General features: G+C 44.5%; 2 protein-coding genes and 1 long non-coding RNA gene across 9 annotated transcripts in view; 2 read left to right on the top strand and 1 right to left on the bottom strand.

Moving 5' to 3' along the window:
- HAT1 (histone acetyltransferase 1) overlaps positions 1 to 12,883 on the top strand; it is a 28,872-nt gene extending 15,989 nt beyond the window's left edge. The window contains exons 5-11 of the mRNA XM_079981106.1: positions 1,329 to 1,508; positions 1,752 to 1,873; positions 2,377 to 2,481; positions 3,025 to 3,131; positions 7,530 to 7,681; positions 9,135 to 9,251; positions 12,495 to 12,883. Coding sequence (XP_079837232.1) covers positions 1,329 to 1,508; positions 1,752 to 1,873; positions 2,377 to 2,481; positions 3,025 to 3,131; positions 7,530 to 7,681; positions 9,135 to 9,251; positions 12,495 to 12,662 — 951 coding nt within the window. The 3' untranslated portion in view covers positions 12,663 to 12,883. The remainder of the gene's footprint in view (positions 1 to 1,328; positions 1,509 to 1,751; positions 1,874 to 2,376; positions 2,482 to 3,024; positions 3,132 to 7,529; positions 7,682 to 9,134; positions 9,252 to 12,494) is intronic.
- A 104-nt stretch (positions 12,884 to 12,987) lies between these two features.
- On the bottom strand, positions 12,988 to 24,982 carry LOC307220458. 2 transcript variants are annotated; one of them, XR_013840884.1, is made up of 3 exons: positions 24,893 to 24,982; positions 22,969 to 23,083; positions 12,988 to 13,948 (listed from the first exon to the last, which is right to left on the bottom strand). It is a non-coding gene; the product is annotated as an uncharacterized lncRNA (long non-coding RNA). The 2 variants fall into 2 exon arrangements; XR_013840885.1 differs by lacking the exon at positions 12,988 to 13,948 and adding an exon at positions 16,907 to 17,184.
- The window catches only part of METAP1D (methionyl aminopeptidase type 1D, mitochondrial), a gene marked incomplete at its 5' end in the record, with an annotated part of 101,110 nt that continues 98,934 nt past the window's right edge, over positions 24,937 to 27,112 (top strand). For all 6 annotated transcript variants that reach the window (XM_079981308.1, XM_079981306.1, XM_079981305.1 and 3 more), the window contains one exon: positions 24,937 to 25,144. In XM_079981308.1, coding sequence (XP_079837434.1) covers positions 24,937 to 25,144 — 208 coding nt within the window. The remainder of the gene's footprint in view (positions 25,145 to 27,112) is intronic.

The raw sequence follows: 27,112 nt of genomic DNA, 5'->3' as shown, positions 1-27,112 counted from the left end.
TGGTTCAGATAACAATGTCTTAAAATTTCCCTTTTCTTAGACCCTTATGGTAAAAGGTAGCTAGCTTCTTTATTAATGTAATGAAATGCCAGCGCTCCAGGTTGTTGTTTTTTAAACAAGAAAGGAAGAATCTGAATCTTGTGTTCGTGGAAAAGCTGTTTTCTGAAGTAAGATGCTTCAGTTTCACCTGCTATTAAACTGAAGTATCTTACTATTAGTATATTACCCAGAGCACAATGACTCATCAGAAATGTTGTCTTCCCGACTCAGCAATTAACATGCACACTTCTTATTCCAGTGCTGATAACATTCAGGATCCTGCTTGACCTTGTATGTTTTAACCTCCTGCCCTGCCTTACCTCAAAAGGAAGGCGACTGAAGAGCAGGCCACAACATTATTGTGTATCTGTGTCCACCCTTGTGCCCATGAGAAACTGTCTGAGGGATCAGGCTGGTTTTTTGCCTCCAAAAAGGGACAGGCAGTTTCCCTGAGCACAGCTTAAACCAGGAATGCTGCAGTATAACGTATTACTGGTGGATCCCTTGAAAGAGTAGATTTGAACAATGTGATAACGGACTAGGGCAGGGGTCTGCAACCTTTAAGACAAAAAGAGCCACTTGGACCCGTTTCCGAAGGAAAAAAAACTGGGAGCCGCAAAACTCGTCATTATAAAAATAACGTTTTTGTCACTTTTTTATTATTTCTTTGTTTGACCCCTCAGAATTACTCCTCCTCATAGAAATAAACATTAAATTAACAAGTTACCTTTTTGTGTGTGTGTGTTCTTCACTCCCCTTCAAAACAGTGACCAGCGTACATTCCCCCTTTCAATGCAGTGACCAGCGTACATGCCCCTTACAATGTAGCGGGCGGGCGGGAAGGTGACGTCAGGACGGTGCGTGACTAACGCACGCACCTCCCCCATGCGACGTCACAGCCAGTACAGCGCCCGCCACAGTGGGGAGTGTCGGGGTGCACAATGCGCCTCCTCCCCTCGCTAGTATCTGCAAAGGTGTAAAAGAGCCACATGCGGCTCCGGAGCCGCGGGTTACAGACCCCTGGACTAGGGGGTGCGTATGAATGCTCTGAGCTTTGTAAACTAAGAGCCACAAGGGGGCACGTAGTGGCAAGGTCCCATGTGTACCATTTTGTTGTGTCTGGGACAAAGACCTGTGCAAAATTTTAGGAAACCACATTGGGTGCTTTAAATAGCGCTTCAACAATCACAGGGCATAAGCACGCCACCCTATGTGAATTCTAGAAATAGTCAGTTCCTTATTCTCAGTGCATCTCTCTCTATCTCTATCTCCCCACCTCTTGTTTTCAGGCAGATGATGTGGAAAGTAAAATTAGAGAAATTGTTCCACCAGGCTTTAGCACAAGTACAGATGACTTTGTATCTCTGCTGGAAAAAGAGGTCAATTTCAAGCCGTTTGGGACATTGTTACATACATATTCTGTGCATAACGAAGAAGCTGGCGAAGACGTAAAGTATCAGATATACAAGGTAAAAAGTGTGTGTTTGGTGGTGGTGGGGGAGAAACAGAGCCTTCCGATACAGCTTTCATGGAAACTTTTAAGTGACCCTCATATAATTGCTTGTGATATGTAAAACGTTGCTATTTCTCCAAGATCACTTTCAGTGTGCTAATAAAACAGTTTCCCACAGAGGTACTTTATAAGGCTCTGTGATGTGCTCTCTTCCCTTTGGTGAAGAGTTTCACCTGACTTCTCCTGGCTTTTTCCCTAGGCTGACATCACATGCCCAGGCTTTCGAGAGTATCATGAAAGGCTTCAGACCTTCTTGATGTGGTTTATTGAAACAGCTAGCTTTATTGACGTGGATGATGAAAGATGGAACTACTTTCTAGTGTAAGTACAGTTCTAAAGCAACAGTGGACCTTATTACCTCCACAAAGGCTGCATTTTAATTGTGGCTGGCCAATTATTGGGGACAGTATAATGATATTTTTCCCAGGAAAGAGAAAACTATTGTTTATCAGGCTGGAGTTTGTGTCCATTATGCTTTGCGAGACCTTGAGAATAGAGCCAAATTAAATACTGTTGTCCGTTGGAGCCCTGAATGTAGGGCTTAAACAGTAAAATGAGCTTTGCCTGTGTTTTCTTTTACTTGCCACCTATTCATCTTTATAATAGGCAAGTGCGCTGAAGTGCTGTAAAGAGGTCTGATTTATCCAAGTTGCTGCACACCAATTAAGTGAATTGTACATTCAGAACATAGCAGGTGTACCCATTGGGCCCTCACAGAGTAGCTTGCTGACACTGGAAATTCAGTCAGAGAATGGAAAAGAAAATGGACACTGCATGGGAGCGCGACTGTAATTGACCTGCTTGGCTTTCTGTTTTATCTGCAGATTTGAGAAGTATAATAAGGATGGAGCTACGCTCTTTGCGACCGTAGGCTATATGACAGTCTATAATTACTATGTGTACCCAGACAAAACCCGGCCACGTGTAAGGTAATTGGCAGCATAGCACGTGCCTTGCCTTTTATTTCAGAAGAGAGTACTGTTGAAGTTCCCAATACTTGTTTATAATTGTGTTAATTTTGTGGGCTTTTTAAAAAAGAAATTTTAAAACTCTCGCCAGGCTTTGCATTTATTTATTTCATTGTCTTCATCTGAAATGGGGTGGAATCTCAAAACTCTTAGTGCAATTATGTTCGGAGTCTATAAGGTTTTTGTATGTAAAGCCTTATGTATAGAGAGATTGCAATTCACTGTGAATAAATCTGTAAATAAATTTTCTGGGGGCTGAGTATACTATCTATCTCAGTGATCGAAACCCAGAAGTGATTTTTTCAGTTTTTGAACGATTTTCGGAAGCTGAACGTCCGGTGCAGCTTTTGTTGTTTCCAATTGGCTGCAGGACGTTCCTGCAGCCAATTGGAAGCTGCACCTTGGTTTTCAAACGGGTTGAAAGCATTCTGTTCAAAAACCAAGGTATGACTGTAGTTCTTATTTTTTTGCTAAGTATTTTTTTCCCCCTTGTTCTATGTGTAGCCAAATGCTGATATTGCCTCCATTCCAAGGAGAAGGTCACGGGGCTCAGCTTTTAGAAACAGTTCATAGGTACTATATGTCATCCCCTGCAGTGCTTGATATAACAGGTACGTGAGTCTTTCGCTGGAGATAAGAATTAATTTATATAAAATGCTGAACAGTGCTTCCCTGACAGTCGGTGCCATAACTTTCTGAATTCATCTGTCAAAATTAAATGATCTTTCAAAGATTAACTTAAGCAGAGGTCAAGGTTAATGCTACCCTTCCTCACAGAAAGAACTGTGTATAATGTAATTCTTCAAATCCTTTCCTTCCTGGGAACAGTGCACCATGGAAATCCATTCCCTAGCATGAAAGGATTACCAGTTAATTAGCCATTTTTATTGCAAAGTATGCAGCTGACTTGACAAGAGATTTAGGTTTCTGGAACTCCTTGCAGAGCTTTCTTCCTTCAGGCAAAACACTAAATCAGTGAGAGACAGTGGTTTACTAATCACTACAACGGTACACTCCATTCTTAGGACCCCAGAGAGCAAATGTACGAACGTCAAAAGAATATGAACTTGGAGAATGAGACAATTAAAGAAAAGGATATTGGAATGAACTTTTGAGGCAATGAGGAACAGAAACTGCCCTGTGGCATCCTATGCTGTGGTATCACAGCATAAGCTTCCATGGACTAGTTACTTTGCAAGATGCCACAATACATGGCACAAGATTCTGTTTCTTGATGCAACTGGGAATGCACAGAAGGGCCTTCTCTGTAGTGGGGCCTCTTATTTTTGAAATGATCTCTCCTGCAGCTACATTTGTCTTCCTCGTTGAGGTTTAGACGTTGGCTAAAAGCACTTCTTTGTATCTAGATCTTTCCAGTTTGATATGGTATCATTTCACCCCAAACAGCAAGGTGCAGATTTGTATTTTAATTAAAGGTAAAGGTAAAGGGACCCCTGACCATTAGGTTCAGTTCGTGACCGACTCTGGGGTTGCGGCGCTCATCTTTATTGGCCAAGGGAGCCGGCATGCAGCTTCCGGGTCATGTGGCCAGCATGACTAAGCCGCTTCTGGCAAACCAGAGCAACACACTGAAACGCCGTTTACCTTCCCGCCGGAGCGGTACCTATTTATCTACTTGCACTTCGACGTGCTTTTGAACTGCTAGGTTGGCAGGAGCAGGGACCGAGCAACGGGAGCTCACCCCGTCGCGGGGATTCGAACCGCTGACCTTCTGATCGGCAAGTCCTAGGCTCTGTGGTTTAACCCACAGCGCCACCTGCATCCCTATTTTAATTACACACACACAAAGTTGTTAATTTTTGATATATTTTATTTATCTTTTGCTCTACGTTGCCCTGAGATCTGTTAAAGAAAGTGACTCAATAACTGACTAAAGAAAAGAGGGTAGCTTCTGGATGTTTATCCTACGACAGTTCATTGTGGGCTGTTAAGAATATCCCTGCAAAGAAAATTCATTTGTTTGGATAGGTGACTTCTGCTTGCAGTAAGATTCCCCCTCCTTCCCCCCCCCCATGGGGTGGTGGTTGGTTTTTTTCCTGATTCTCCTCTATTGCTGCAGCTTCTATGTTGTATTCCATATTTCTTTGGCAGCTCCTTCAACTATCAGTGGACTAATAGGAAGGGGGAGGCAAAAAAAAAAAAAAAAGCCCAGTTCTGCTTTGTTAGGATGCCTTGGATATAACCCTTCGTTGAACTTCTCAGGAATTATATTTACCAGTCCATTTTTGCTTGGATTTGAATATACTGGAGGTGGGGTGGGGGGATGAGCCAGCTACTTTAGCCGCACAGTAGGAATTTTGCATTTTAAAATATAAACATGACCTTGTATATCACCCACATGCCCTATCACAAACTGCTTTTGAAATTTGGTGAACTTTGAAAGCCTGTGGGGCTTCTGGAACTAGTTATGCAGTTGTTTGAGTCACAGCCATATGAGGTATAGTTCCATTCAGAGGTGTTTCAGGCGTTTTCTTGAATGTATCCGCTAGCTGATTTTCTTATTACACCATCAGAAATGTATTTTGTGTAAATACAGCCTGAGCTAGTGGAGAAAGGAAGACTTCAGCACAGTGGTACCTTGGTTTTCGAACGTCTCAGAAGTCGAACGTTTCGGTTTTCAAATGCCAAAAACCTGGAAGTAAATGCTTCCGTTTTCAAATGCACCTCGGAAGTCGAACGGCTTCTGCCAATTTTTTTTCTTTTCAATTTACTCTATTGAATTTGCAGGCCACCCTTTGCGCCTCGGTTTTTGAACGTTTCAGAAGTCGAATGGTCTTCCGGAATGGATTACGTTCGAAAACCGAGGTAGCACTGTACTATGCTACCAGTGTGTGTGTATGTACCGTATTTTCCCCCATAGGACGCACTTTTTCCCCTCCAAAAATGAAGGGGAAATGTGTGTGCATCCTATGGGGCGAATGCAGGCTTTCGCTGAAGCTTGGAGAGCGAGAGGGGTCGGTGCGCACCGACCCTTCTTGCTCTCCAGGCTTCAGGAAGCTATCCGCAAGCCTTGCGAGCCTGGCAGGAGTTCCCGCCGGGCTCGCAAGGCTTGCGGGCGGCAGCCTGAAGCACGGGGCACGCTCCGGAGCGCACCCCGGGCTTCGGGCAGATATCGGGCAGCCCCACAAGCTTGGGGGACAGCGGGGAGGCGGAGCATCGCCATCCCGCTATTCCCTGACCTGGTTTGGAGCCTGGCGGTGGGGAGAAGCTTGCTTTTCCCCATCGCCAGCCCCACAAGCTTGGGGGACAACGGGGCAAGCCGCTGCCCCACGGAGGCTAGGGAGGCTGTCCCTGAAGGCAGAAGAGGGAGACGGAGTGCTCTGTCTCCCTCTTCTAGCTTGGGGATGGCTTCGGGGGGGGGGGCGGAATAAAAAAATTTCCCTCGATTTCCCCCCCAAAAAACTAGGTGTGCCCTATGGGCCGAAAAATACGGTATGTTTGTTTTTAAACGTCACTACTAAGTTAATACTAAATTAATCCTTTGGCCACAGCCTAGAGATCCTTTATGTACTGAAACATCATTTTTTATGTTCAGTGGGAATAGAACTATTTTTTTTTAACAGCAACATGTTTTGCCACAAACTGATTATGTGAATCCTCCAGATTTCAAAAACTCCTTGCAGTCAGATTCTTGACAGGAGTAGAAAATCCGCAGTCATGCATAGAGCCGAGTAATGCAGTTTGTTTTGGCATGTCCCTGTATGCTAGATATACCTCTAAATCTTGAATTTCAGTCTTGTTTATAATTAAAGCCCCACAGAAATTCCACATACTTCCCATCATCTATAAAAGCATTATAAAGTACAGTAATACCTCCGCAAACATCCGCCTTGTCTAGTGTCCATTCTGGCCAATGTCTGCGGCAAACCCAGAAGTACCAGAACAGGTTACTTCAGGGTTTGCTGCTTGTGCACGTGCAGAAGCTCTAAATCGCACTTTGTGCATGCGCAGAAGCACAAACCCTACTGTGTGCGTGCGCAGATGCGGCGCTTTGCCCTGTGTCCTTGGGGCTCCAGAACGGATCCCGGTCGCAAAACAAGGTACGACTGTACCAATTGGTAACGAAGGACAAAATGTTATTTTAATTGTTCACATCCGTAAATGGAATATTGTATCTGAATCTTTGAACCAGAGATGTATTTACAGCTTCTCATCCTTGACAGTGCATAGAAATGAAAGTAGGCCATAGGATGGCAGACAGCAGGCTTCTGCATCAATGCATGGAACATGGTGTGTCTTTTTTCTCCAGTAAAACTGCTCTGAAGCAGACTTTAAATTGCCCTGTGGAATAATTTGCTAGGGTGCATGCTCTTTTCGACAGGGAGCTTAAAAGGTATGGAGAGATGAATTTCTCTTTTTCATCCATTTCGCGTTGCTGCTGTTAACGGGAAATTGGGTTGGACAGCCAGGAGCGGGACAGGAAATTATGAAAGTGAGATGGCATTCAGAGTTATACGGCGGCTATGCGAAGGGGGCAGCAAGCTGAGTGGACTTACAAGGTAGTCAGATTTACAAAATAGTAGTTGCTTTAAGGTGAGATTGAAATAGTTAGCCCACTGATGTACTTTTCATGAATTTGTTACTTGGTGAATTAGACCTTTTAATGATTTCATATGACAGAAACTTGATAATTTGGTAAGCCTAGTTCACATAAATTTGCAAAGATCTTAAACATTGTTTAGAGCCGGGGGCATTCAGTGCTCCCTCTCCTAATTCCCTAGCCCAGTGGTTCCCAATTAGCCAATTACTGAGAACCCCCTATTTTACAAAAGCTAAACCATGGACTTTCGAAAAATTGTGGTAACTTTACGGTAGTTACGTGTGCAAAGCAATTTTTTGAAGAAAATGTGGGGTAGCCCCTAATAAACAAAGGATTTCAGTTATACTAAAAAACAGAACATAAAATTTGTGGTATTACCATGCCAAAACGACAGAGATTTATGGACAGGAAAAGCAAATTACAAAACACTTCTCCTTTGTTCTTTCAGCTGAAGATCCATCTGAAAATTATGTGAAACTACGAGATTTTGTATTGGTCAAACTGTGTCAGGATTTACCTTGCTTTTCTCCAGAGAAGCTCAAGCAAGGCTTCAGTCAAGATATGGTAACAGAAGCTCAACAAAAGCTGAAAGTGAATAAGGTACACGGTGCTTAAAATATTGTATTGATGTGATGATCATCCCTGTGGGCATTGGCTTTCCACAAACAAGATGAGTCCTTCTGTTCGAAGACAGGTTCTTGACCTAATAGAGGCTGCATTAATGGGAGAGGGCATTTTTCCTGATTCGCCCTGGCAGTCCACTGTGCCCCCACCCCCCAAAAAATCTGCTGTAGAAGAGCAGGTGGGAGGGAGGCTACAAGAGGAGAATGCTGTTGAAAACTCCCCACCTCTTCATTGGTGAACTCCTTCATGAAAGGGCAGCATTGTACTCAATGTTCAATCCTACATCTAGTGCCTTAATGTTCAGAACAATTGTAAGTGAAACAAATCTCCTTTTAGTGCCTGAGTTCTCAAAGAACCAGTAGACTTAGGCAGGTTTTTGAATCCCAGCCACCGTTTCTAGAAGATATCGCATGGCTTGCATAAGTCACACCATCGTCTTTTGGCTGCCAGGAACAGACTTCAGTCTGTCGTTGAGCTCTGGCTTCTGTGGACTAAATGAAGTTTTGTACAGCCAGTGGGTTGTATCCAGTGTGAGCCCTACTCTTAGGTCCATTAATTCCAATGGTTCTGTACTGAGTAGAACTACATTGGATGCAACCCAGTGTATTTGATCCATTGCAACAAGGCACTACTGGTGGTAAAGTTCAGTGCTGTATTGGGGGAATTTAGGACAATTTTCTAGGGATAAAAGTCTTAGAACTATTTGAGGGTAGTACAGGGGACACATAGAGGGAGAGTTCCATTGCCCTTGCAGAAGTCATTCCATGTGTGCAATGACTTAGTTGGATAAAAACCTTGGTGTGTTCATGGATTGCCTTTGGAACAACTCAGTTTTCGCCTTGAAACGAAAAAGTATTATTAAACTTGATTTTTTTAAAAATCTGGTAAAAGCAGTAGGAGTTATAAAACAAGATTGGGGTAATATTATGGACAAATAACAGCAAGTTACAATTGCAGTATGTGCCAGAGAATGAAGCAAGCATTTCCCACATGTTTGATACTATTTGGTTCTTTGGTTGAGCACAAAAGAATGATGTTGATAGCCAAGTGTGAACTGAGAGGTAATTATAATTTCTGACCAGTGAGAAACATTTACAAGAACCGGATCCTTATAAAGAAGAAACCAAGGATGGATATATAGCTTTCCTCCAAGTCAGCAAAGTTTATATGAATGGGTGTTTATAAACGAATGGAAAGGAGTAGGGTGTCAGATTCAAAGCTACAACATTTGAAGGTCTCCAGGTGAGACAATGGATAAATGTTTTTAAAATACAGTTTAAAGCATATTACTCAGAGGAGTAATTAGGAGTTACATGTGTCAGGGTTTAAAGATAGAGGATAGGCTACACAACCTTGAAATCGTTTCTCTAAACCTTGTATAGTGACATTTCTTGGTCTTGATTCATATGCCATTCCCCTTGTTTTTAAGCAACATACAAGACGGGTGTATGAAATTCTCCGGCTGCATGCGACAGACATGGGTAATGCAGAACAATCCAGAAGCTACAGATTGGATGTAAAAAGAAGACTGATGGGCCCTTACAAGGTGGCTTTTAACTTACATGGATATTTTAAAGTTGTTTTCATTGTAAACTGTTTATGCCAAAACTTCCGTGCATAATTATCTTTCCTTTAATGCACCTCTTTAAAGCTTTGTCTCAGTACTTTTGTTAAAGCGACAGCCAAACAATATAACTACAGATACGAAGGCGCAAAGCACTTTACATAGTCTCAATAAAACGCAGTGCTAAGATAATTGTTTTGTCAGTGCAAGGATTTCTGCTTGCACAATGGGACGTTCTTCCCTGTCTTCTCCCCCCCCCCCCGCACACTCTCTAAATATGTTATAAGGGTCCTCCCAACCTTCTGAAGGAAAATTGAGGAGGATAGGTGGGTACACTGGTGGGGCTCATTAGAAAAATGAAGCCCTTTGAGTTTGATTTCTGATCTCTTGCCTCTTGCAACATTAGACATGTAATGGTAACAGTAAAGGTAACGGGACCCCTGACCATTAGGTCCAGTCGTGACTGACTCTGGGGTTGCGGCGCTCATCTTGCTTTATTGGCCAAGGGAGCTGGCGTACAGCTTCCGGGTCATGTGGCCAGCATGACTAAGCCGCTTCTGGCAAACCAGAGCAGCGCACGGAAATGCTGTTTACCTTCCCCCCGGAGCGGTACCTATTTATCTACTTGCACTTTGACGTGCTTTCGGACTGCTAGGTTGGCAGGAGCAGGGACCGAGCAATGGGAGCTCACCCCGTCGTGGGGGTTCGAACCGCCGACCTTCTGATCGGCAAGTCCTAGGCTCTGTGGTTTAACCCACAGCACCACCTGCGTCCCTTTTAATGGTAACAGTAGCATATACCAAATACATTTAAATACAATGATACCTTGGTAGTCGAACAGCTTGGCTCCCGAACAAATCGGCTCCCAAACGCCGCAAACCTGGAAGTGAGTGTTTCGGTTTGCAAACGTTTTTCGGAACCTGAACGTCCGATGCGGCTTCTGATTGAGTGCAGGAAGCTCCTACAGCCTTGGTTTTCGAATGGTTTCGGGAGTCAAGCAGACAGCCAAGGTACCACTGTAAAGGTAGCTTCCCTTTCAGAGAGTATGTGGACAAGAGTTCTATGAGGGTTCTAAACAGATTTCCCTAGTAAAAGGAATAAACTAGACAAAAGCAAAATAAAAAATAAAAAATCAGTCAGTGGCCAGTATTTAGAGGCTCATGCACAAAGCATTTGAGATGCTGCACATGGGATGTTTGTGGCTGGCTTTTCCTAGCAGCAGTCCCTTCAAATGCCTTACAGCTCCAACGGGCACCTCAGTCTTCAGGAGAGTTTGAGAAGTAGAGTTGCTAGAAGAGGAAAGCTGAAAAGCCCCTCTGCATGTGTGGGAAGCTGCAGTGATTTTGCATCTTGACTAGCAACTGTTAAGTGGGCTTTTTGTACTAATAGGCTGTCTTTGAATATCTTTGAATGCTCAGCATCAGTCCTCTGAGCAAGTTGTTTCACTAAAAACGAGAAGCATTGTTTGTCATAATATTGGATAAAGGTAAAGGTACCCCTGCCCGTACGGGCCAGTCTTGACAGACTCTGGGGTTGTGCGCCCATCTCACTTAAGAGGCCAGGGGCCAGCGCTGTCCGGAGACACTTCCGGGTCACGTGGCCAGCGTGACATCGCTGCTCTGGCGAGCCAGAGTCGCACACGGAAACGCCGTTTACCTTCCCGCTGGTAAGCGGTCCCTATTTATCTACTTGCACCCGGAGGTGCTTTCGAACTGCTAGGTATAGAATTCTACAATAACTAATTATGTGGGGGTGGTCTGAAACTAGAGGATTATACTGCATGTTTTGCAGTATGGCTTAGAACCATTGCACTTGCAAATAAGCCAGTTATATAAACCCAGCCAGATAGGTGGGGTATAAATAATAAATTATTATTAATAATAATACTAATTTCCATGTAGGTAAAAATAATTTCCAAGCTTCTGTTCCCAAAAATCTCATGTAACAGTTACTAATCCATTCATAATAACCACATAATATGAACTGTCTCTTTTAAACCAAAAAGCTGAAAGAGCTTTTCGGTTTGTGCATGAATGACGGTAGATCCTTCCAAATCGCCCTTTTCTCCCCTTGTGGGAGGATATGGAACTATTTTATCTTCCATGAATGAGAAAGCACCTTGAGGTGTGGATTTTTGTGGGGGGAAAGAGCAGGAAGGGAAAGGGTTAATATAGCCTTGTAGCCATGGGAGACCAAGTAATTTCATGCAGGTGGATGAGTGGGGTGGTGAAGGAGAGGTTGAGTGCTTTGTGCCCCGTACATAAACTAAAATGGCTGCCACAGGTGGCAAACAGGCTAGTAACTTTTGTAGGCTTATTTACAAGGTTGTGTTAAAAAGCCTCACATCCATCGCTTGGTCAGTTTTCTGGTCAGTGTGGTCCTAATTTTGTACTCCTGATATTTTGAGAGAGATTCTGCGTTGTCAAATGTTCCTTTATATTACAGGGATACAACTTAGGGCCTCTGTAAGTAAAGAGTACCTTCAACGTTTGAAAAAAAGACACAGCATGTGGTTTAAAATGATCAAATAATTAAACTAGAAAAGAGCACCCGATGAAATGTAACATTCAAGGAGACTGAGAGGGAAAGACAAAAGAGGGGGGGAAATCTGTTAGCATCCTGTGCTACCACTCGGCTCTTTAACCATTTTGATCTGTGATCTCTAGATTTGATGCATCACTGGTTCAACACAGAAAAGTTGTGTTACATCTTTTGTAGGAGCTGAACCAAACCATAGCCATGATTAAGTCCCATTGAAAGCAAAGGAATTGGATGTGCTCATATCTGACTGTTTTTGGATTGTACCTTTTGTAGATGAAAAGCAGGGGCTTTTACCAGTAATGGCCAAACTTGGCCCTCCAGCTGTTTTGGGACTACAAGTCCCATCATCCCTAGCTAACAGGACCAGTGGTCAGGGATGATGGGAATTGTAGTCCCAAAACATCTGGGTGGCCAAGTTTGGCCATCACTGCCCTATACAGTCAACGTACAGTAAAAACATAAAAATGGAAGGGGTTGACCAGTCATTTGGAATTTCTGAGCAAGTCTTAATTTCAAGGAGCATATGAACACAACAGGGTTTTCTGAAGGATCTGTTCCTGACACCTTGTTTAACCCAGAATGTTTTTCCGGTTACTTTTAAATAGCAATTTAGCCTTATAAGGAGCAGCGTGTAGCAATTGCTGCTCATGTGTGTAAATTTCTTTTTGCATGGTTCTTTTGTAGAAAAAGCAGAGAGAGATTGCTAAGATGAGAAGATGTTTGAGACCAGAAGAGTTGACCAACCAGTTGAACCAAATAGACATAAATTTGCAACACAAACAGTTAGAAGAAACCTTCCAGCAGCTTGTTTCGGATTATCGAAGGGTCCTAGAACGGCTTGCTCAGGCCTGAGGATTCTCTACAGGAAGCGTGCAGATTTCCGTACATTGTGTTGTGAAATACATCATGATCACTGCTTCACTGCAAAATTTCTCGTGACATCCTAATCACTTCCAAGATGACTGGTTTTCTGTGCGTTTTCAATATTTTCTATTTTTGTGTTGTAGATTTTAAAAAGCTGTACTTAGATTTTGGGGCACTTTGCTGAAATAAAGTAGATTGAGATGCACTAATTGCAGTGTGGTCTGAGTTTTTCTTTAGTACTTGAAATGTTAAGCTTACTAATTAAGGTGAAGCAGTACCATCTCTAAGTACAATTGCAGAAACATCAGTGCACATTGAAAAAGAATATAAAGATATTTGGTTGAAAGGTGGGGAAAATAAAGCATAACTTGAATATATATATATTTGTGGATACAAAATGATGGAAATAAGTTTTCCTCCTAACCCAAATTAGATGGGAAGTCTGACACATCCCAAATCTGTTTTGAACTCTAGCATTGTATCTGCTATATATAAACAAGCATTGCAAAGTAGAGTTCTGAACTTTATTCTGGTAGTGACTTTTATCTTACACTTACAAATGTCATTTTATAGTACTAAGAATGCAACAGCTCCAGCTATCAATACGCCATGAATGACCATTTAGTTAAATGATTTTTATCCTGCCTTTCAGCCAACGAGTCCCCCAGAGAGGCTTATATAAGATCAATGAAAACCGTGAGAAATCACTAGAACAGTAAATTGTGTATGTGTGTGTGTGCATGGTCTAAAAAAAACACCACATCTGTTTGGCACACCTTTAAAGATGATGACTTGTTTTGCTGTCCTCTTCTCTTGCTCACAGGATTAAGTTCTCCTGCCCTCTATGAGGAGCAGGAATGCTCGGGCCTAGATGGAAATTATGCTACAACACTTTGCCTTGCTGACTTCTCCTTGAAGAAAACACCACAAAAGGGCATCTCCGCAAAAAGTGTCACCTTTCATTGATTCTGCCTTCTTTTCCTTAGTCCCAAGGAGCTGCATTTAAGACAGACAGTAGTACTGGCAGCGCTGAGGCCACAGATTGGGCTGTGTCCTTTTTTCCTATCAATAAGTCTCCAAAACACAGAGTCCAGGTCACATCCTAAGACAATCACAAGTGAGTGATGTAGACTTAATAAGCAAGGCTGCAACTCCCAACTTCAGTGCAATGTGTGTGTTCTTCATGTTTTCTCTTTCCCAAGATTTGCTAGAGTAGATCCACTTTCTCTAAATCCTTGTGCTATTCAATGCGGATTCCGTCTCTTGAGTGGAAGCTGCAAAAACAAGTTGCAGTGCATAGTTCAGGTTAACTTTCCTGTTTCTTAAAGGTAAAGGGACCCCTGACCATTAGGTCCAGTTGTGACCGACTCTGGGGTTGCAGCACTCATTTCACTTTATTGGCCAAGGGAGCCGGCGTACAGCTTCCGAGTCATGTGGCCAGCATGACTAAGCTGCTTTGGCGAACCAGAGCAGCACACGGAAATGCCTTTTACCTTCCCGCCGGAGCGGTACCTATTTATCTACTTGCACTTTGACGTGCTTTTGAACTGCTAGGTTGGCAGGAGAAGGGACCGAGCAATGGGAGCTCACCCTGTCGCGGGGATTCGAACCACCGACCTTCTGATCGGCAAGTCCTAGGCTCTGTGGTTTAACCTACAGCCACCACCCAAAAAATATGCTCAGTCTTCAGTTGGGCTGTTTTGAGTTTTCCCCCTCCTTTGTTTCCCCGGCTCCTCTAAAGACCTGTGCAACCATCTGCAAATCCTGGGGCTCTCCCAAGTCTGCTGACACATCCTCCCTCTTGGCATGAGCGGTGCTGTTTTGGCAACATCAGCAGCAGCACTCAAAACTGAGATTGCTATTCATGTGTCTGGTGATGACACGAGACACATGGTTCGTAGAATTGGCATTGATACTGGCTTGGATCCCGAGTACCATATAACTAGCTCTGCATTCTCAAGGCAGTCCTGGCTGCCTGTTTCTTTAACAACAGACCCACCCAAATGCCACATGGCAGACCTCATTTTGCACTCTGGGGAATTTCAAAAGCAGGACGTGATGTGGTGTGGTAGGCAAAGGTCTTGAACACAGCCAGATGAGGCTTCTGTCTGTTGTCAATTCATGTGAGACCACCTAAGTTTGCATTGATAGTAGAACATGAGGTTCCTGCACTGCAGAGGGTCGTACTAGATGACCCCTGAGATCCCTTCCAAGTCTACAATTCGATGATTGAAGATGTTGCTGCATGGTTGTGTACACTGCATAATTCTGGTTGTGGTAAACACTTTGGTAGGGGCAATTCAGTGGTTGCTTTCAGGTATGTATTAAGGGGTTCACACAAAAGAAAACTGCAAGTATTTGAAAACCCACCCCTTCCTATTTACCGTATTTTTCGCTCCATAAGATGCACCTGACCATAAGACGCACCTATTTTTTAGAGGGGAAATGCAAGGGGAAAAAATTGCTTTAAAGGGAGCGCTGAGCAGAGCGCTCCCTTTCATGAGCCACGTGGAGCGTGTGTGCAGCGCTTGCAGGCTTTTTCTCCTTGGGGAAAAGCCCGCAAGAGCCGCACACAAGCTCCGCACGGCGCTTTAAAGGGAGCGCAGCTCTTGGGGGCTTTTCCGGGAGGTGGGGGAAGGGACTGAGGGGCTAAGCCAGAAGCTAGAACAGAGAGAGGGAGCGCTACGCAGCGATCCCTCTCGCTGTTCTAGCTTCTGGGACAGCCGCGCAGCCTGCATTCACTACATAAGACACACACACATTTCCCATTACTTTTTAGGTGGGGAAAAGTGCATCTTATAGAGCAAAAAATACGGTATTTTAAATTGCAATAATCGTGGATATTGGGGAAATATGAGCAAAACAAGTCTACCCCTTTCCCCCACAATTACAGTGGTACCTTGGATTAAGAACTTAATTCATTCTGGAGGTCTGTTCTTAACCTGAAGCACCACTTTAGCTAATGGGGACTCCCGCTGCTGCCACACCCCTGCCGCACGATTTCTGTTCTCATCCTGAAGCAAAGTTCTTAACCCAAGGTACTATTTCTGGGTTAGCGGAGTCTGTAACCTGAAGCGTATGTAACCCGAGGTACCACTGTAATTCAGTGTAATACTACAAATAACTGCTTAGCCATCGTTTTTATTAAAGATTTTCTTGTGTAACAAAGAAAAATACATACACTATCCACTTTCAATTCATGTGGTCTTTTCCACAGTTTGTTTACATTCAGTATGAAGTTATTTTCCTTTTTTTTTTAATAGATTGGAACTCTCTGGCCTGAACTCATCTTGAGTTGTGCTAAATCAACATAGACAAAATGGTTCAAGAGTGATCTGTTGCAATGCAGGTTAGATTAAGCACACAGGAAGGCCACATGAGGTCTGAATGCAAAGAAAAGAATAATAAATGCTCAGGATTAGATTATATAGGGCTGGGCAATGGTATACGATGGAGGAACACCTCACAGGGGTCAGCTAATGTCAGTCTTGTGTGGGCTACTTAAAAGGTGGGAGAAAGAATAATTGGTCTCCTGATATAAGAGAGTCCCATGGACTGCAAGAAGATCAAACCTATCCATTCTGAAGGAAATCAGCCCCGAGTGCTCACTGGAAGGACAGATCCTGAAGCGGAGGCTCCAATACTTTGGCCACCTCATGAGAAGAGGAGCCTCCCTGGAAAAGACCCTGATGTTGGGGAAGATGGAGGGCACAAGGAGAAGGGGACGACAGAGGACGAGATGGTTGGACAGTGTTCTCGAAGCTACCAGCATGAATTTGACTAAACTGTGGGAGGCAGTGGAAGACAGGAGTGCCTGTCGTGCTCTGGTCCATGGGGTCATGAAGAGTCGGACACGACTAAACGACTAAACAACAACAAAGGCACATTCATCATTTCCCCACAGTTATAACATCTGTGTTACATTCTCTGGAAGAGCAAATCATGGTTCATGTTGTACATTACTCCAGTAACCAAAGTGGGGTGGGTTGTCTGTAGTCCTCTGGGTGTTCCTGGATTGTGGTTCCCATAATCGCTGATCACTGGTCATGCTGGAATCCCACAATTATGTCAAGACCCACAAGTTCCCCATCTCTGCTTCATCTACTATAAGAACGCTGATGGGTCAGCCCAGTGGCCAATCTACTCCTACGTCCTCTTTTTGCAGTGGACAACCAGTTGCCTCTTGGAAGCACATAAGCAGGACCTGAGCAAAACATCATGGGAGCAGGGAGAACATCATGGTCAGTAGCCTTACACTCCACCAGAAACTACCCACCCCAAACTGGCCAGTGCTGAATTCCCCCCCTGTAAGCACCTCAGAGTAGGTGCACCCAAAGAAGTGTGAGAGGAGGCCCATATGGAGAAAAGAAGACATCCAGACATTCTGGTCCCAAACAGTGAAAAGATGTTTCTGGAAATTTTTCAGTTTGCATTGGAAAATTCGCTAGTGCCATCCCAGTTCTGCTTCCTGGGAGTTCTCCTCTTGAACTCAGTGGGATTCGTTCTCTGACTAAGCATGCATATTTAAAAAAAACAAACAAACATGTTTTTATTTAAGATTTCTTAGTTCACAAAAATACATGCGTTGTCTCTTTTTTCAAGTTGTTTTCCACATATCAGTTTCATTTCTTGTGGGACATTAGTGTTACATAGAGTGTTAGGTTAGGTTAGTGGTGTCCAAACTTCTTTCAAAGAGGGCCAGATTTGATGAAGTGAAGGGCCGTGAGGGCCGACCAAAGGGCCAACCAAAGTTGTTGATTGAAGTTGTTAAGCTTTTTTTATGATTTTACCCCAAAGTTGTTGAGCTTTTAGGGTTGAAGTTGTTGAGGTTGTTTAGGATTTTACCCTAGGAAATAAACTGCCACAGCAGCTGGATTACACCGACCAGTGGGCCGGATTAGGCCCCCAAAACAGACTTTGGACATTCCTGGGTTAGGAAGAAAAGGGGGGGAAGGGGGGAATGGTAAGTGGGGTGGGTTCGGGTGGCTATGCTTCTATTCTTCTACTTAGTGTATGTATGTGTGGGGTTTGGGGCTCCCAGTACGCTTCCAAGCACAATTGAAAGTGTTGGTGCTGACTTTTAAAGCCCTAAACGGCCTCAGTGCAGTATACTTGAAGGAGCGTCTCCACCCCCATTATTCTGCCCAGACACTAAGGTCCAGTGCCAAGTGCCTTCTGGCAGTTCCCTCGCTGTGAGAAGCCAAGTTACAGGGAACCAGGCAAAGGGCCTTCTCGGAAGTGGCACCTGCCAGATGTCAAAGAGAAGAACAACTACCAGACTTTCAAAAGACATCTGAAGGCAGCCTTCTTTAGGGAAGCTTTTAATGTTTAACAGACTACTGTATTTTAATACTTTGTTGGAAGCTGCCCAGAGTGGCTGGGTGGGGTATGTATGTATGTATGTAGCTTAGTGGCTTAGTGTGTGGTTGGTTGTCTTTGGTTGGCTGTAGTGAGATTTGTTTTTGTGAGCGGTGTGTGTGTACAGTGATGCCCTGCAAGACGAACGCCTCGCAAGACGGAAAACCCACTAGACAAAAGGGTTTTCCGTTTTGGAGGCGCTTTGCAAAACGAATTTCCCTATGGGCTTGCTTCGCAAGACGAAAATGTCTTGCGAGTTCCTGCGGGTTTTTTCCCCTTCCCCCCCCCCTTTTCCTAAGCCGCTAAGCCGCTTATCAGCTGATCCGCTGATAAGCCGCTTAACAGCTGATCGCTAAAAGCCGCTAATCCGCTAAGCTGTCAATGGGCTTGCTTCGCAAGACGAAAAAACCGCTATACAAAGAGCCTCACGGAACGGATTAATTTCATCTTGTGAGGCACCACTGTATTTTTGAATCAGGTTAGTCAGATTCGTACGCTGTCGGCAGATTCTTGTTGTTGTCTTATTGGGCTGTGTATGTGATAAAGGGGGGCCATACTGGGGTGAAGGCATCTTCTTCTATTTGTCCCCATGTCAGTTTCAGTTTATTGGTTAGTTTTTCTAATAAGGCTGTTTTCCGTACTATCTAATACCATTGGTCCGTGCTTACTCCTGACAGGTCTCTCCAGCGTCTGGCTATGATGTTTCTGGCTGCTGAGAAGAGGTGGGTTATAAGCTCATTATGATGTGAGTGGGCATTATTATCTTGGAAGATGTTTAGTAGGGCCAGTTCTGGGGTGACTTCTAATACTTGCTGAGTTATTTCACATATTTCTGCATGCATATGTTCTAAGCAGCTATAGCTCTACCCAACTGCAATGAAGCTTTTTCCACATTTTTTAAATACAGTGGTACCTCAGGTTACATATACTTCAGGTTACAGACTCTGCTAACCCAAAAATAGTACCTTGGGTTACGAACTTTGCTTCAGGATGAGAACAGAAATTGTGTGGCGGCACAGCAGCAGCAGCAGCAGCAGGAGGCCCCATTAGCTAAAGTGGTGCTTCAGGTTAAGAACAGTTTCAGGTTAAGAACGGACCTCCGGAACGAATTAAGTACGTAACCAGAGGTACCACTGTATTACAAACTACTGGGAAGGTTGTTTTTTTTTCCTTTGGGAAGGGAGACAATTGATTTGCATACAGTTCCAGTGAAGATCATCGTCTTCTTTTTTAATGGAATCAATTATCCAGTGACAGAGGCCTGGGCCTTGACGCTCTTTCCTACGTGTACCGTGCCCATTGTCTTGGGGTGGGAGTGCGCAGGGGGGTCCGGGGACAGGAGAGAAGACAGAGAGAAAGTCTGGGTGACAGCAAAGAGAGCAGGGCTGTGGGCTGTCTGTTCCCTCAGCAGCTGGATCTTTTCTTCTGCTGGTGATCAGGGGAAACGTAATGCAGTTAACGTGCCTCAAATACGAAGAATGTGCTCTGGTTAAGTCTACTCTGCACCGTTAGAGTAGATTAGAGCAAACATAAATGAAATCTGGTTCAATGGAAAGGGAGGGGGTGGAGATTCAGCATCTGCCACCTTTGTTCCAAGCACATTGCAATAAGCAAATGTCTAGTTTTTAAACTCCCCACCCACTGGGCAGTTGCTTTTTTGGGGGGAGGCGAACTCTGATTATTAAGCATTTTTCACGAGGGTGGAGGGGGCAATCAAATCTAAAATGTATTGACTAAGTGGGGGAAAATGGTGGGGCAGTATGTTTAAAAAGCAGAAGGGCTGCATGAGTGAGAAGTGAAATACTCTTGAAGAAACAGTGGAAGTTGATATTAGAAATCATAAAATTGTAGAGTTGGAAGGATCCTCTAGTCCAACCTCCTGCAACGCAGAAATATGCAGTTGTCCCATACAAGGATCGATCCTGCAACCTTGGTGTTATCAGCACCACGCTCTAACCAACTGAGCTATTGAATACCACTAGTTCCACTTGACTAAAATCAAGGGAGGTCCATGGCGCTCTGCTTCTTCCATACAAAGAACCTGACCAAAATGGTAAGTTCAGCAAATACAGTGGTACCTTGGGTTACATACACTTCAGGTTACATACGCTTCAGGTTACAGACTCCGCTAACCCAGAAATAGTACCTCAGGTTAAGAACTTTGCTTCAGGATGAGAACAGAAGTTGGGCTCCGGCGGCACGGCAGCAGCAGGAGGCCCCATTAGCTAAAGTGGTGCTTCAGGTTAAGAACAGTTTCAGGTTAAGAACAGACCTCCAGAATGAATTAGGTACTTAACCCGAGGTACCACTGTAATGATGAGCAAGTTCTCCAGACTTGCTTAAGGAGTGCATGGCAACCCACATACAGCTTTTCTCCTCCAACGTTTCTCCACCTTTAGCACCTGCTTTGCTTTGCTTACTAAAAGCAATTCAAAGCATCTCACATAATGAAAGCCAGAAGTGTTTTCTCTGTGCAGACAGCCATTCCCTCACCAACGGTGTTGGAAACTTAGGATACTTAAGCTAATTGCCAAATGGCACCTTAAACCTAGGTTACAGTCGCCACAATGGAATGCTTAGGCGCCTTTTTTTATTTCCCCCTGGGGAAATTGGTTGTTGCTGCTGTTCATTTCGTTTCCATGCCACTTTATATATATATATATTTTAATACATATTTATTAAAGTTTTTTGAATACAAATGCATAAATAAACAACATTACTTATAACATAATTTCATCACTTCTTTGGACTCCCCCACGTCTCCCGCTCGCACTTACATCGTTACAGAAAAAAAATTTTTTCCAAGCAAATTACCCACTTGCTTACAATCTTATCTCCGCTCATTTAAATAAAATCTAACAATTCTCCAAAAAATTTATATTTTCCTTAATCTCACTTATCGTCAAAATCAGATCTGATTCAGTGGTGGGCAGTTATTTATGATCTAGCATCCTTCTTAACATTCAACCAAATTACAATATTTTTGTAAATAAATCTTGAATTTCCTCCAGTCCTCCTCAACCCTCTCCTCTCCCAGGTCTCGGATTCTACCAGTCATCTCGGCCAGTATGCCACTTTATATTTTGAAGGAATAAAAATTTCAAAGTGGTTTGCAACACATTAAAAAATCAAATAAAACAATCCAGAATAATAATCCAGAATAAACCAGAATAATCCAGAATAAATAAAACAAATTCAAGCTTCAAGGAAAATATTTCAAATCTTTCTCTAAGTGACATTTTGCTTTCCCCTAGATTTATTTATTTACCTACTTAATTTATACAGTGGTACCTCGGGTTAAGAACTTAATTTGTTCTGGAGGTTCGTTCTTAACCTGAAACTGTTCTTAACCTGAGGTACCACGTTAGCTAATGGGGCCTCCCGCTGCTGCGTGATTTCTGTTCTCATCCTGAAGCAAAGTTCTTAACCCGAGGTACTAATTCTGGGTTAGCGGAGTCTGTAACCTGAAGCGTCTGTAACCTGAAGCGTCTGTAACCCGAGGTACCACTGTATAGCTGCCCCATAGCAGAAATACTCTAGGAAGCCAGGGTAGTGTAGTGGATAGACTGTGGGACTCAGACCTGGGAAATCAGGGTTCATAGCCTCACTCAGTCATGAAGATCGCTGGGTGACCTTGAGCCAGTCGCAGCCTCTCAACATCCTCACAGGGTCATTGTAGGGCAGGCATCCCCAAACTCGGCCCTCCAGCTATTTGGGGACTACATTTCCCATCATCCCTAACCACTGGTCCTGGTAGCTAGGGATGATGGGAGTTGTAGTCACAAAAAAACAGAGGGAGGGCCAAGTTTGGGGGTGCCTGTTGTAGGGCTTAATTGAGGAGAGGGGTGAATCATGTACTCCTTGGAGAAAAGGGTGGGATATAAATGCAAGAAATAAGCTCTTTGGCTTACCTGCTTAAGAAAGCTGGAGAGGCCAGCCAGATGGAGATGTCAGCCTCCATCTGGCATCCAGAGATATCCACGTGGTTGCAAATGAACCTGCACCAGTAGCAAAATGCGCCTAGGTAAAGGTAAAGGGACCCCTGACTATTAGGTCCAGTCATGACCGACTCTGGGGTTGCGGCCCTCATCTCGCTTTACTGGCTGAGGGAGCCGGCGTACAGCTTCCGGATCATGTGGCCAGCATGACTAAGCCGCTTCCGGCGAACCAGAGCAGCTCACCGAAACGCCGTTTACCTTCCCGCCAGAGTGGTACCTATTTATCTACTTGCACTTTGACATGCTTTAGAACTGCTAGGTTGGCAGGAGCAGGGACCGAGCAATGGGAGCTCACCCCGTTGCAGGGATTCGAACTGCCAACCTTCTGACTGGCAAGTCCTAGGCTCTGTGGTTTAACCCACAGCACTGCCTGCGTCCCTTCAAAATGCACCTAGCACCTGGCTAATTTCTAATGCTGCTCACCAGTAGGAGAGGTTCTCTTGCACCGAGGGACCGGTGCATGTTTGTTGGGATTCCATGACAGAATCCCTGACTTGAAGACCTTTCTTCCTAGAAACTACCCAGTGTAATTCAGTAACTTAATAAACTGAACCAAACAATGTAGGCGCATGCAGCCTCCAACCGACTGCACATGAAATATGAAATGGGACACAAGCTGTGAGCCAGTGGTAAAATATTTCGCAGCATGATCAGAACTGATGTTTTCTACTTTACTAAGTAAATCACACTGACTTCAATTAGGCTCCTCTCCCCGCCCCCCTTTCACTTAAATATGCTTAGACTTTCACTTTTGTGCCCCTGAACTGGAACAATGAGTCTGATTTGGGGCGTGCGAGCGTGTGCCAAAGAAAAGCTCATCTAGAGCGGCAGCTGCAGTGTGTTCTGATTTGGGTACGAAGACGACTGCATTATAATTGTCGAAAATTGATTCCTGCCAAGCAGCCACAATGGAGCCATTACGAAATGTGAGAACTTACACATCTCTGTTTGCAAAACCAGGGGGGCAAGGTTTCATTTTATCTTTCTGAAAATCACACTCAACCTTCCTCAAGAAAGTCGTTCTCCTTCTATTTTCCCCAAGAAGCCAAGTACCTAGAACGTCAAGTAAAGGATGTTTCAAAACAACAACAAAAAAGTGGGGAGGAGATTACTCTATTAAACCATAGGATTCTGTTCTATCAAAAGTCTCTGAGACAAGCATCACTCGTTACCGATCTTTCTTCTCTTTGCCAATTAATGCAACAATCTGGAAATTCCCACCTGCATGCAGGAATTAGCTATAACTTCAGTATTTTTTTTAGGGGGACCGGGTGGTGCTGTGGGTTAAACCACAGAGCCTAGGACTTGCCGATCAGAAGGTTGGCGGTTCAAATCCCCATGATGGGGTGAGCTCTCATTGCTCGGTCCCAGCTCCTGCCAACCTAGCAGTTTGAAAGCACGTCAAAGTGCAAGTAGATCAATAGGTACCACTCCAGCGGGAAGGTAAACGGCGTTTCCGTGCGCTGCTCTGGTTCACCAGAAGCGGCTCAGTCATGCTGGCCACGTGACCTGGAAGCTGTACGCCGGCTCCCTCAGCCAATAAAGCAAGATGAGCGCCGCAATCCCAGAGTCGGCCACGACTGGACCTAATGGTCAGGGGTCTCTTTAACATAGTTTTTTTTTTAAAGAAATGGCAAAGTTGAAGGGCATTCACCATATCTCAGTGGGTAGAGCATGAGACTCTTAATCTCAGGGACATGGGTTTGAGACCCACACTGGGCTAAAAAATTATGCGTTGCAGGGAGTTGGCCTAGAATGACCCTCAGGGTCCCTTCCAACTTTTGCTGTTATTCATTTGTCTTAGGATTTGCCTTCATGGGAAAAGTCAAACTGTTAAGAGAGTTGCAGCGCCTGCTGTGTAGAGACTGATACCAGAGAGCCATGTTTTGTTGCAGCTGGGGCAGATGAAAGCGTCCAGTTTCGCTGCTACAGGCAAGGCTTTTCTTTCCAGTCATAACTTGCTAGAACTCAGTTCCGGCACCTCTCAGGTGGGTGCCATTGCCATTGTAAGAGAACAAGGCAGGCGCCTATGGTGAGTTCAAGCACCTCTTTTTCTAGAAAAACGGCACCGGCTACAGTTGCACCATGGTGTTTCTTCTCTCTGTGCTCCTCCAACAGTCATTTCTTCTCTGGTCACTGCTACGGATACACAACCTGATTGTCTCCTGGCACTGCGATTCCAACAACCTTACAATTCCAACTCTACAATTCTATAGAACAGATTTTTGCAGGGCATATAAAACAATTCTGTGGTTGACTCCAAGGGTTGTGCAATTTTCATTTGTTCACAGGGGCGTCAAGCTACTATACTAGTAGCTTATACTAGTGCTGCCACTTTTCTTCTGGGAAAATACAGGACAGGGTGAGTTGGGGCACAATTATTATTTTTTAAAAATCTTTTGTTGAAGCGTCTTTCAAAGCAATCCATTGCAATCTATTGCAGCCGAACAGGATTGCCCCTCTGGAATTTGTCACACAGGCACACATGAATTTGTAAATCTGTCTGAGCTTGGCTATCCAGAGCTTAAATACATGGTCTTTCACACCCCCTTTCAAACACATGCATGGGCATAGCCAGGATTTATTTTTTTTTAGTGGGGGCAAGCTTTTGTAAGGGAAGGACAGAATCTCAGATTTGTATTGATTTTTCCTGATTTCTTGTGGGGGCTGCCCCCCCCATCTTGGCTATGCCCATGAACGCATGATGCATTTGGAGAATATCTCTAATTCATTTGGAGAGGATTAGGCGGGGGGGGGGGCTGGAATAAAGGACAAAACTGCATCAGTACAGGACGTTGCATTGAAACACGGGACATTGTTATACAGGACAGGTGGCAACGCTACACCTTTGCTGAACCTTACCTGCGACCTGCCTTTGCTGCCGAGCTACAGGACCAGCGGTGCGCATGCGCCCCGCAGAGGAGGTTCCGAGGGTTCCACCTCCGCCCGCGCCTTTGACCCTCCTGGCCAGGTCGACGCCTGACCTTTTAAAGCGAAGGGGAGGGGAGCGGGGGGGGGGAAATATTGGCACTCCGCGCCCACGTGACCCAACACGTCCATCCAAGATGGCGGCGCCCAGGAGCCTTGTTGACATGCTTCCGCGGCTGTTCAGGGGTAGGTGAATTCTGCGCGCTCGTGGTGTTCCTGAAGGGGGTGTCCCCGCGTGTGGGAGAAAGCGCGGGAGAGGAATTGCGGGCTATACTACTGAGGGGAAGAGGAACTGCGCGCGCTTCTCTCCCTCCTGCGCACCCCTGGTAGGGGAAAGATGCCGAGGAAAGCCGCCTTTCGTTCTGAAGTGCACCATAAATAAATACATGTATGTTGTCTCCTCCCCTCCCTGTCAAGTGAGGGGGCACTTGGCCGTTTTGCATCACGGGTTCAAAAAAGTATTGGGCTGCAACGCTGTACCAGTTTGTCTGGAAGCGAGCGCCGCTGAACTCGGTAGGATTTACTTCTGAGTAGGCAGGTGCTGTGGCGCTGTGGGTTAAACCACAGAGCCTGGGACTTGCCGATCAGAAGGTAGGCGGTTCGAATCCCCGCGACGGGGTGAGCTCCCATTGCTCGGTCCCTGCTACAGTCAATCTAGCAGTTCGAAAGCATGTCAAAGTGCAAGTAGATAAATAGGTACCGCTCCAGCGGGAAGCTAAATGGCGTTTCCGTGCCCTGCTCTGGTTCGCCAGAAGGGGCTTAGTCATGCTGGCCACATGACCCGGAAGCTGTACGCTGGCTCCCTTGGCCAATAAAGCAAGATGAGCGCCGTAACCCCAGAGTTGGCCACGACTGGACCTAATGGTCAGGTATAGGAATTTTAGGCAGGTATAGGAATTTTAGGCAGGTATAGGAATGCGCACCAGTGTTGTGAAGCCCCAGGTTGGGATTCCCAGTTTATCTGACTGGAAAGTCGAAAGGGGGGGGGGAATGATATTCCAGGCCAGACCATCACATCAACAACACAAATATGAATAATGACCTCTTCTCTGTAGGTTTAGTGCTGGCGACGGTATCTTCCTAGGGAATGATGGTGTGATTTATCATATTTAGCATACCTTCATATAAACTGAATATATGAGGCTCCCGTACTGAGATGGTTGGTTCATCTTTCCTAATGCAGTGCTTGCTTGAGCCTGGCAGTCTGAGGTGCTGAAGATGGTAAGGATTGTGCTTATCATTCAACTATGGTCCCTACTTGGGGTTCTTGTACAAATATAGATGTGGTTAGCCTGTTGGTGTCTGATGTTTGAGTCTATCGAAATTAGAAACTAAAGATGTGCATAAATAGCCTTTGACTAGTTGTCAAATTACTGCTTAAAGTGGACAGCTTCCAATATGATTTCTAAGGAGAAGTGACATAACCAGGCTTTTTTCAGCCTGTCTAGTGTGGTTAGGGCAAACAGTCTCTCCATGGCTTATATTTCACTTTGTTACACTGGAGAAATAACAAGATAAGATGCATCTTTAAAGTAAGCAGATAAGATTTGGATAAATATATCATTTGTGATTTTAGCAGGCCAGAGAATATCATTTTGTGAACCGTAAGTCAGGCAAATTATGTATTAACATTGTGAACAGGTTTTTTTTGGGGTGGGGAGCAGAAGGAGCTTCAACAACTCTGAGCACTGCACTGACAGGGTAATGAAAACTAATTTAGAAAGAAATAATGGCAAGAAATTTATTCAAATGGCTCTTTGTGGAAGTAGAAATATTGAAAAGCACCTTAAAAATTCAAAATCAAGTAGCCGTTACTAGTAGTTGCTAAGCTATAATTCCTTTGAAATGAGGGGCAATTCTTAAATGTTCTGCCATATTGTGCATTAATACCATGGCCCCAGTCCATACAAAGCCACTCTTACATTTCTTTGAAATCAACAGGATTTAAGCTACCACACAATTATATGCATGCTTACATGGAAGAAAGTCTTATCACTTAAATCAAACTTATTCTCAGGTAAGTGTGCATAGGATTGAGGACTTGGGTGCAATTCAAACCCTCAGCCTGACAGTGATGCCATTTCTGTATCTGTAGTCCAGCCTTTCACGGTGGCTATGGCAGAAGGCGTGGGACGCAGGTGGCGCTGTGGGTTA

Source organism: Podarcis cretensis (assembly GCF_951804945.1).
Source record: "Podarcis cretensis genome assembly, chromosome: 1".
Classification (NCBI taxonomy): Eukaryota; Metazoa; Chordata; class Lepidosauria; order Squamata; family Lacertidae; genus Podarcis; species Podarcis cretensis.
The sequence above is the reverse complement of the archived record's forward strand: the minus strand, read 5'-3'. Positions and strand labels throughout refer to the sequence as shown.